At 47.0% G+C, this 11,547-nt stretch overlaps 1 protein-coding gene across 1 annotated transcript; it reads left to right on the forward strand.

Moving 5' to 3' along the window:
• The first annotated feature begins 9,754 nt into the window (after positions 1-9,754).
• On the forward strand, positions 9,755-10,264 carry UCN3 (urocortin 3). Its single transcript, XM_063098728.1, has one exon. The coding sequence runs from the start codon at positions 9,755-9,757 to the stop codon at positions 10,262-10,264; it is 510 nt and encodes a 169-aa protein (XP_062954798.1).
• The last annotated feature ends 1,283 nt before the right edge of the window (positions 10,265-11,547 follow it).

Consider the following 11,547-nt stretch of genomic DNA (forward strand, 5'->3'; position numbering starts at 1 on the left):
AGAGTATTTACATCCCTAAACAACATTCCAAGGCTGACATAATAAAAGGTACCAATGGTTCACCAAGGCCAGAGGAGTGCAAGCATAGCAGCACACCACATTCACAGTGCAGCAATGGGTAGGAAGGGAAATCATCATTTGCTGGAAATGACACCTTGGGGGTTTTGCTCACTAATCATCCTCTTGCTGTCCAGGACCGTCCTCCATCAGGTGCAGGTGGAAGCAGTTTTCAAGCTGTAAAGCAAATGTACTACTTCATGAGCTTTTCCTCTCCAAGAGAGTACACTTAGGATTGCTCCCCTACTGTTGCCCAGACCTCATCAGCATTCTGGGTGGCACTCTGTCCAGGCTGGTAGAGGGCAGTAGCCAATCCCAAATCCTACCTGGCATGGGCCAGTGGGAGCCGATGACCCACTCTGTGTACAGAAGGGACACTGGGCTCCCAGGACAGTCACCGACACAAAGATTCTTCAGTCCCATTTAGGTCTGGCCTCAGGGAGGAGGGTTTCTAGGAATTTGAAAGGAAACAGGACAGATAAGAAAAGAAGCCGCAGTTTACCATCTCTCTTTCTAAACCCTGTACTCTAGGTCAGGGGTTCTTAACGTGGGGCAATTCTGCCACAGAGGACTGGTTGTCACAAATGGAGGGGAAGGTGTATTACTGGCACCTAGGAAGTAGAGGTCAGAGATGCTGCTAAATATCCTATAGTGCTCAGGATAGTGCCCCACAGCAAGGAATTATGTGGCCCAAAACATCAATAGTACCAAGATTGAGAAACTCTCCTCTGGGGGTACCAGTGTTTGGTATCTTCACAAGACTGCTCCCTGGCATCCCGGGGCTTATAAAGGCAGAGAAGGAAGTTAAACACCCCTCAACCTACATCAGTTTCACTACTGCCTAATTATCTGAAATGGAAAAACCAAAAAACAGAACAGAAAACTTCTCCTAGAGACTAGACTATGTGAATGAATAAGTGAATGAACAAACTAATTTGGATTAAAACACAGATCTAGTTTCACGTTGCCTCCCATCTCAAGACAATTCCAGCCTGGTCAGTTTCAAAAGCAGGAACAGGAGTGAGGTCCAAGCTCATAACTCTGCAAAGATGCTGAAACAGTGCGGTGGGGTGGGGGGGGGTCTTGGAGTCCTTTTCCACAATGGCTTTCATTTGTTCCTCAAAATACTTGTAAGCATTAAAGAGTTTTGCTAATTTAGAAGCCCACCTACCTCTTCATCCAGAGGAATTTCAGGAGAGAGGAGCAGCTGTCTGGGATAGGGACTGTAGCCTTGCCTGAAGGGTGGGGGACTCCCGGCCATTCTTGCACAGCCCCCTTGTAATCAGCTCAGCCCAAGGTTCAGGGTGGATGTGAAAAGAACCCAGTGTCAGGCTTGGTTCTTACCCTGACTGTCACCCAGGCCTGTGTGGTCCCCAACAAGTCACTTTGCACAGCCTCCGTTTCCTCATCTGTGAACTAGGGGATCACCTGACTGAAATCCCCCATGTCTCCCCTTTACATGTGGAATAAAATCCAAGCTCCCTGCATCAGCCTGCAGAGCATCTCGGCGCGGACCTCCCACCCCACCACCACTCCCGCCCCCCTCCCAGCTGCCTTCCTGCCGTCCCTCTGTGGCTCTGTCTACACCAAACCATCCTTTCTGTCTGAAATCCCTGCTGCTGTCCCCTCCTGGCGCACACACACCTGTCTCGAGGGAGCAAGTCTGCTCTCTTCTGTGCTACAGCATTTGCCCCATGGAAATTAGGTTGTGTCTTATCTATCTTTCTAAACTGTGAGTGCCCTGTCTAAAGAGGGGCCACAACTTACCTATCTTTCAATTCCTGAGGGTCCTGGTAATACTTGGCACACAGTAGGTGCCCAATAAATACTGGATGCATACACACATAGAATTCAAGCTCACGCACAGAGAGTATGGCAGGCACAAACTCAGTGAGCTGGTGGGTAGCCAGAGAACCCTGCACAGTCAGGACTCACAAACATGATGAGGTAACAGGTGAACCTCCAACCGCCCTCTCTACTTTCAAAGCAGGTCCTGACTCCAGCTTTCCAAAAGGAGGGTTAGAGAGAGGGGATGTAGGCAAGGCTGAAATTAGTCAGAACTAAGATCAGTAATAAAACTCTTCAAAGACACTGCTTCTCAGTTTACCAGAGGTGTTTTTTGGATTTTTTTGTTGTTGTTATTGTTGTTGTTGTTTTAATTATCAATGAAGTAAGTTGCTAGGGCAGGAGGGGAAGTGGCAGGTGATGGGGGTGGGGAGGGAAGCAGGTTGGAGGGTGGAGGCTACGGCGTACCTGTCATGTGCATGACGTGGACAGCTGGTTCTGGTTGTAGTTTAAATGAAATCTCATCACAGTGTAGACATCACGTCTGGAATTACGATCCACCCTGTGATCTGTCACTTTTATATACACACACGAGGGAGTGGAGCGGTTTCCATAGAGAGGGAATATCACAGCCCACTTACGAACAATACCGGAGAAGGATCCAGCGACCCCAGAGCAGGCGACAGTCCAGGGGATGTGCCTGGGGCAGACCTCCCGGTCCTGAAGCTGCGCCCGCCTCCCTGCGTGTTTCCACTCAGAGTGAAGTCCACTCACAGGTAAGACTGTGGTCGGGGAAGACTGGCTGAGGAAGGATAAATGTGCTTGCCCTACGTGAAGCAGAGGTGCTGGGCACTAGCCAGGTGTGAAGGGTGAGAGTTGCTATGGCCCCTGGGTAGGAGCCCATGGGAGCAGGTGCTGAACATTGAGGGTCTGCATTTTCCATTAGCATGAATCCGCCCCAAAGAGACCAGGGACAGTTTCTTAGAGGGCAAGAGGATCCTCCCCCTGTTGGTATAGGTGATAGATCAGAAGCAGAATGTGTTCATGCAAGTCTGTTTTCTCTGAACAGAGTTCAGTGTGAACACAAAAGGCAATTCGTGGTGGTAGTTTACACTCTGGGGACAGGGTGGGGTGGGCAGGGGACAGAAACTTGAGGATGCTTCACAGCACCCGCGGAGCAGCCAACCAACTCACTCTTGTTGTTTGCCACATGCCAGAGCCCTTCACCATCTGCTTTCATTCTCTGATGCACCTGGGAGGCAGGTAAGGTCTCCTTTTCAGCATGCAGCAGCTAAAACAGAGAGGCGAAGTGACTGCCCCAGGGCAAGTGAGAGGCAAGGAAGTTTCTAACCCAGGTCCTCTGCCTTGAAAGCCCAAAGTTCCTTTCACCTCGCTACAAAGGAAACATTGGAGGGGCAGGGGGAGAATCTTTAAGATAGATGTTTGATGTCTACATTTTCAAGAAATCCTGTTTGCAATTTTTTCTCTAAACATAGCTAGCTACCTAGGGAAAAAAATGGTTAAATAAGATACTACAATGACCAGTGCTGTCTGTAACATGCCAGTTTTCTCTTGGCTGTTTCCCCCTCTTTAGAGGAAGGGGCTATTGTGTATAAACCCTCACTTTTCACTTTTAGGATGAGTTGCTGAGAGGTCTGTGTTTATATGTGTTCTGCAAGAACACTTCCATGAGTCTAAAAAATTTCAGAAAACTGATTCCTGTAATGCTTTTTGAAAGGCTTAAGGGTTCCCTAGGTTCTGCAGCCACTGCTGCATGAAAGGTTTTTAAATGGTTTATTTCCTAGCTCAGCTTCTCATCAGTGTCTGCAGACACACTGGCCACATGGGGAAGAGCTCTTCCTTCATGGCGGCACTTGGCAAAGCTGTGGCATCAGTGTCAGGTGCCTCTTGGCTCACTGTCCCACGCTTTTTTCTCTCCTTGGTAGATGCTCCAAATTTGAGGCTGGTGCAGGTTGCTGCTTGACTTTGTCACAGCTCTCAGAAGTGACTGTATTTCCTTAAAGCACCCTATAGAAGTACTACTACAGAAGTGACCAAAGGAATGGTTGTGTTTCAGGCATCCAAAGAGGAAAATGTAGGTGTAGAGCTTTGCCCCTTAAATCTAACCAGACGGTGCTCAGTTATTTCCATGGCAGGTTGAAGGGAAATCTTACACCTCTGTATTGTTTCACTAGGACATATGGCAAAAACATCCAAAGAATGTAAAAGGAGAAACTTGCTTAGAAATTAGACTTAATATGGGGAGCAAAGGATGTCTTTTCTTTGTGGGGAGTTTCTCTTCTTTCATCCTGCAAACTCTACACAAATCTAAACAAATCCTAAAAAGAAAAGTTTTGGAAAGAATCTGAATCTGCATCCCAGTCCCAGCCACTCACTTTGATGTATAAAATGTCAGGATCACAAAGAACTCTTACATTTTAGACAATCTAGAACTAAGATCAGTCTGGGGCTTCAATGCCTTATACAATTCATGACCGTGGTTCTGGGCAATTCTCTTTGTTTTATAACTTTGCTCTCACAACCCTGCCTGTAATAGAACAAGGGTTTGCAAATAGAGGAAGGTCTGTACCCTGGATGCACAGAGAACAGAGCACCATGCAGGACACTTGCTCCCAGACACGTTTTAGAGACTTTTTAGACACCTTGGGCATCCTCTCCTCAAATAGTTTCTTCCCTGATGGGAGACTTAGGATTTGAAAAATAAGAAAGTAACACATTTTATAAAAGCATAGTATTTACAAGTGGACCCAAAAAATTTGTGGAAAAAGTAAATAAAAAGTTAAAAGGGATCTCATCTTCATAACTGAGATGAGGCATTTCTGGGGAGAGGGGGGACCATGTTTCCAGACGTTAGCCTTTTGCAAGGGAAAACCTTCTGAAATTTTTCCTGGGAAAACTGTAGAAAGTTATTTAGGCAGGGCTGTTTTTTGTTTGGAAACCCTCAAGTGACTCCAGATACACATGTATGATTTTCAAAATAAAAAAACCAAAACAAAAATGTATGCCTTATTAAGGGTTTTTCCCTCCATGATATGTAATAACATGTATTTACAGAGAAAATACACATCCATAAAGAATTTAAAAGAGGATTGTTTGGCCTTGGAAAATAAATTGACTTAATTAAGTGCCTTAATACTAATCTGAATTTCAGTTTATTCAACAAATATTTATTGAGGATATGATCTAGTACAAGGCACTATTGACCACATCTGCCCTCCCAGGCATCCCAGGTGACTATGCCAAAAGCCAAAATGACCCAGAGAGAAATCTCTGCCTAGTGAAAGGCTTAGCAAATTATAGGAGAAATGGAGATGCCAAAGAAATGTAACACTCGTAGTACCCTAAGTCTTTAAAAGCACTCTGGTGGTACATAGGCAGGTAAATGCAGGTGTTAAATCACATCACAGGAGCTGCCAGTGTGGGCAGAGGTGGAGCCCCAAGATGGACCTGGACACAAAATGTATCCTGAGTTCTCAGCAATATTGGATTCTTGTGTAAAATTCCAGGTGGTTGAGGGTGAGTCCCCTGGGAAGGGGATAGAGAGGAGAGGGGGGTGTTGTTCTGCCTGGTTCTGGGGGCTCTGCTGCAGCAGTTTCAGTGAATGGGGGGGGAGGGAGCCTTGCGGAACCCCACAAGATGGAAGGCATGACAGCTGCACCCCAAAATCCTCCTAAGGACTTACACTCACACAGAGTTTAGACCACTTCATTTGGTGAAAGCAGAAAAATCATTTCTTTCTCCAGATTGTTTCTATAGAGGAGTCTCTTGCTTTCAGAAGTAGAAAAAGAAAGAAATCAGAACAAAGAGATTCTCACACTCTTAGCCCCTGCTCTCAGGGATGAAAACGCTGAGACGTCAGGGGCTAGTCAGGAGAGGGATGGGACTAGTCTGGTCTGTGAAAAGAACTAGGGGACAAAGGACTAGAGGGGCTGGTTAGCTCAGTTGGTTAGAGCATGGTGTTAGTAACACCAAGGTCAAGGGTTCGGAACCCCACACCTTCCAGCTGCTAGAGGGACAGAGAGACGGAATTTCTTCATGGCTTTCCCACCAGTGTTAACCCTTTCTGTATTGGTTTTTGGTTTTCCAAATCCTTTTAGGGTTAACAAGTCATTTAAAATTGCCCCCAAGCTTTAAGTTGCCTTCAGTGTATGCAGCAGCTAAAACCCCAATTAACACTCTATTTATGCAGAAGCAACTCACTGGATCCTCAGTAAGTGATAAAGCCAAAGGTCTGGTTATTGAGCACAATATTTAAAGAAAAATAAGCCCGTTTTCCACAGAGACAGTCGATCCACCCCTGTAAAATATTCTCCGGGAATTCTCAAGAGCACAGACAGGGGATGGGTACAAGCAGCAGCAGTTCTCACAGGGTGGTCTGTGAGCCCACAGCACAAGCCTCACCTGGGGCTACACAGGAGTGTGAGTTCTCACGCCCCATCCCACACCATCATCTCAGAAACCCTCGGATGGGCCCCGTAGTCTGTGTTTGGACAATCCCTCCACATGATTCTGAAGCACTATAAATCTGAGAACCACTTACTTACCTAGAGTTAAAGGCCAAATGAGCTTACATAAGGTGGGGTGGAGAGGGCGGAAGGTAGCTAAAAACCACAAACTAGAGATGCCGTACAACAGTACATGGTCTGCAGGGTCAAGTCGCTGGACCAAGCTACATGGTGTGTGTGTGTGTGTGTGTGTGTGTGTGTGTGTGTGTGTAAGTCACTTCTGGAAAGATTGTGTGCAGACCACACCTTCTTCTAAAAGGACCTGGAGATTATTCATGTATAAACGAACATGAGCCAGCCTTTACTAATTGTCTGGTTAAGCCAAGAGCTTTCACATATTGACATTTCTAATATAATCCTTCACTTAACCTTTATGAGGTAGTTACTGTTATCCCGTTTATCAGAACGGGAAATTGAAATGCATAGAAGTTAAGCAATCTGTCCAAGGCCCTCAGGCAAATAACGACAAAGATGGAATTTGAACCTGTGTCTAACTCCAAAGTCTGTGTCATTCTCACTGCACAGAGCTATATGCTCAAATCTGCCTAGATCATACATTTGGATTACTTAAAGCAAGGATCTGGCATTTTTTCATAAATATTGTGAAAAATATTGTTAGATAAAATAAGCTCCAAATTTTTGTAATGCAAAACAAAGAAACAAACAAAACAGAACCTGGTTTCTTATGGAAAAAAAGAAAGAAAAGAAAGGCAGCAGCTGCCATGTGAATGCCAAGGAAAGCAACAGGATTCACAGAACACATGCCAAGTAAGTGTGCATGCATGGGTGTGTGCATGTGTGTGTCCACGTGTGTTGTGCATTGTGTGTGTGAGTATACGGATGTGTGCCTGTGTGTCTGAGGTGTGTATGTGTGTGAGGAATGTATGTGTGTGTGCATGTGTGTATATGTATATGTGTTCACTGTATGTGTATGCACGTGCATGTGTGTAAGTGCACGTGTGTATATGTATATATACCTGTATGTGTGTTTAAAGTGTATGTGAGGTGTGTGTGCAGTGTGTATGAGGTGAGTGTGCACATGTGCGTACTGCATCTGTATGTGCATGTCTGCATGTGTACGTGTGTATGCGTGTGTGCACTGTGTGTGAGTGCACATGTGTATGTGTATGCATGCCTGTATGTGTGTATGTGTGTTTAAAGTGTGCATGAGGTGTATGTGTGCACATATGTGTGTATACTGCATGTGTATGTTTGTGTGCATGTGCATGTGTATATACATATGTGTTGTGTGTAAATGTGTGTGTATTGTGTACATGCACATGTGCATGTGTGAGGTGTGTGTGTACATGCTTGTGTGTGTGTGTGTGTGTGTGAATGTGTGTTTCCAGGGTAAGTGAAAGAGCAGGAATTTTCCTTTAGAGAGAAAATGAGGCTCAGTTTTTTTAAAGGTCAGTTCTAGTGCCATCCGTTGTTCACAGCCTGAGGACGTTTGGAAGGGGCTCAGGTCCACTTGCACTCTGTGCTGGGAAACGGCATGGGCAAGGCCATGCTGGCAGCAAGCTGCAGAGCTGAGGCCACTGACCACAGCCCACCTGGCACTGCTCCACACAGTCACCACAGTAAACGAAGCAACCTGATGCTAGCCTCATACAGCTGGATGCACAGGAGAATCCTCAAGTTGTTCTGATCCAGTTTGCCTTACTTACTGAAAAACCACCAGAAGAAAGGACTTCCCCCAAGTTTCATAGTTAACCAGGGGCTTCTTGCTCCCTTTTGTGGAAGCTGAGTATGTCTTATGCGATAAAATAAACTCCAAGTCAGGTAAAACATCCAGTGTGAAAACTGAGCCTTGCACTATGCGCATCTCATGGGAGAGCCCAGGGGTGGTCATTCTGACCATGCTGCCTTAGAACAAGGGCGTGTCAGGGTGTCGGCTTGTCCCCGGATTCAGAGCAGCAGCTGTGCTTACGTTAGGACTTTAGATAAAACCCTGACATTTTGACCTCACTTTTTCCTACTCATGATGAAGGACGACAATGAAGTAAATGGACTTTGGGTCCTTATTTCAGAGCTAGAGAGTTTGCTCCCACAGACCAGGCAGAGGGGACAGGGGTGCATGGTGGGCTTGGTCCCAGGGCACAGGAGGCAAACTCTTCCCACCTCACAGTTTCCTAAGGAACAGTGACCACAGACAACCGTAATTCCGATAGCCTTCTGACACAACTGTGTGCCATTTCTGCAAAGGACACTGGGCAGAAGGGTGTGTGTGGCCCAGCATGAGCCCTTCTCCCCTGTAGGAAAAGGCACTTTAAGTCTTGTCTAATGCTGTTGATCGGTAGACCAACAACTACACGTGATGGCGTGAAGCCCAGACACCCAAGTTACAAGAGAGCCATTGATCTGGGCGTTTTTATTGACACAACATGTTTCATACACTAAAGCTTAGGTTTGTTTTTGTTTTTGTTTTTGTTTTTTTAAGCAAAAAAAAATAGATTCAGATGGTCACCATAGACTATGACTTTTATACCTCTCAGCATCTCCTTCTTGCCCCGATCAATTGTATGACCCACCTGGCATTTGGAAGTACCAACAAACAGGCACCTGACAAAGGCACTAACCCTCTCCCACTACGTCCTGTCCTCAAGCAGCAGGGTCCCTGGATTGATTCTGAGACCACCTTCACATGTGTGTGGTTGCTTATCAATTGGTTGACTGATAACCAACCACACACATGTATAAAAGGCAGCTGGTAGTCCTAAGATCGAGGTCTGGTGCTAGAGAATGTAGGTGCTCTCTGGGAGAGACTTGGTCTCACACAAAGACCAAAGTGACCGGCTCCACAAACTCTATGGTACAATGAACCAAATTAACAAAACTGGTTGTTTTTGAGTAACTAGAATAGTCTCATGGCAGGGCTAGGCTTAAAGATCTGCCACTGAAACACAGACCAGATGCACAGCCTGGGTCTTTAAGCAGTAGGGTTGTAATCAATCAGCCCTGCTGATGACAAAGGAGCTAAAAATTTACTTGGCCACAAAAGTCGACATTTAGGCTGCTAAATGCTTACTTAGCATATCTGTTGTTCACTTTACAGGGCCAGTGGCTGCCTGCAAAGGAGAATTACATAAAACCCATAAATACGAGTCAGGTAATGGTCCTTAAACTTTAGTGATCCTCGGAATCATCTGAAGCATTTGATAAAACACAGATGGCTGGGCTCCAGAGTTCTTGGTGTATGACTTCTAGGAAAAGACCTGAGAATTATTTGCGTTTCTAAGAAATGCCCAGGTGATGCTAATACAGCTAGTCTGGGGCCACACTATCAGCACCCCTGTGGTAGAGCACGGGATTTTACTCCACACCCTCCTGGCCCGACACCCCTCTCATGCCCCTTCCTGCATCCCTCTTTCCTGCTGCAGGGAGAGATGCTGATGCAGGTCCACCTCCTCCTGCTGCTGCTGCTGCTCCTGGGGGGCCCGAGAACAGGCCTCTCCCAAAAGCTCTGCAAAGCCGAGCCCTTCTTCAGCTGCCTCAATGCAGCCCTGTCAGAAGCCAAGAAGAGCCAGCCGGGTGATGCGCCCCTGCTGAGCAAGAGGACCTTCCACTACACGCCCAGCCAAGACCCATCTTCAGGACAGGATGAGGAGGAGAGGGAGGGGGAGGAGAAGCAGGACAAGGACAAAAAGGCTTTCCCTGGCTCTAGGGGTGAGAACGGAGCTGGGAGCACCCGGTACAAATACCTGTCCCAAGCCCAGCTCAGGGGGAAGCCGTATCAGGACAAGGCCAAGAGTGTCCGGCGCACCAAGCTCACTCTGTCCCTAGACGTGCCCACCAACATCATGAACATCCTCTTCAACATCGCCAAGGCCAAGAACTTGCGGGCCAAGGCAGCTGCCAATGCCCACCTGATGGCGCAGATTGGGCGGAAGAAGTAGACTGACCCACCGTTCAGGCAGGAGGGCAGCCCACCAAGGAGGAGGTGGTGGGGAGACCGGGCCCTCTGCTGTGTGTTTTGAGGGATGGGCCTGTCTCACAGGGCACATCACTGCTGAGCCCCTCTGGTCTCCTGCCTCCAGCCCAGTCTCTTTCCCATCTCTGCCGTGCACACACATGGTGTGGTCCAACCTTCACTGACACGAGGCGCTAACATCCTCCTGTATTCCGCGTCTCCCTTCTCCCTCCCCAACGCAGGCAGGGGGCTCCTCTCCCTGCCACAATCAGCCCCCACAGTGCATAGTGACAAGGGGATGCCCTGCTCACCATCTCACCACCAGACCCCTCCCCACCGTCTCGCCCGCATTAAAGCCAATGGCAGCTTGAATCTTGCTTGTTTCCATTTCTCTTCCTTCAGCCACTGCCTCCAAACTCTGCACTTGGAGAAGGAAGGGCTGATGAGGAGATTATGGTGGGCCAATTCCCAATCTCCCCCAAGAAGGGAAAGGTTCTGGGAGGTCTATAAGGAGTAAAGCAGAGCCCCAGCTTCAGCTCTCGTCATTCCATCTAGAGCCGTCTCAGTGGCCCGATCCCTCCCAAGGGACATGGCCTGGGCTGTGTTTTGGAATGGGCGTCCAGGCTGAAAGGGAGAGGGAGTTTTAAATTACCCACCTCGTAACATTCCGAACTCCTCCGTGGCTTACTAGGGCACGGGGCCACTCTTCTTTATTGAGATCTTACTGAAGCCACAGTAAGCGCCCCACACTGTGCTGGGTATGGTAGCAGACGCTGCTCTCTGTGAGTGACCATAAGTGAACAGACAAAATCAAGATGCAAAAAGAAGCAAATACCAGAGAGTTACAAATGTGAACTGGTAAGTGATAGCAATTGGTGTAAATACACATACGCACACACGCTATATATTCGGAGAAGAGAACGTTTAACAAGAGCAAAATTTCACTGAAAATGAACATCTGCAGGAACTCTGAAGGCCTCCTGGCAGCAAAGCCCAAGGGCTGAACACCCAGGGGAGGGACATGGTCCTACTCACGTTTGTATGGTGACAAATCATAAAGAAATAAAATGAACTTCTGCATGGTAAAACAAACTACACACACACACACGTACCGACAACTAATACCACCACCACAACCACCAGAGATAGTCAAAAGACAAATGACAAATTTGGAAAAACATTTGCTACTCATATAAAAGACAGATGGCTTAATGATCCAATACATAAAGAGCTACTAAAAATGAAGGGAAAAAAACAAACCCAAGAGGA

Source organism: Cynocephalus volans, chromosome 6 (genome assembly GCF_027409185.1).
Source record: "Cynocephalus volans isolate mCynVol1 chromosome 6, mCynVol1.pri, whole genome shotgun sequence".
NCBI lineage: Eukaryota > Metazoa > Chordata > Mammalia > Dermoptera > Cynocephalidae > Cynocephalus > Cynocephalus volans.

Coding starts and splice junctions, on each gene's coding strand:
- UCN3 (XM_063098728.1), top strand. CDS start 9,755: ATGCTGATGCAGGTCCACCTCCTCCTGCTGCTGCTGCTGCTCCTGGGG.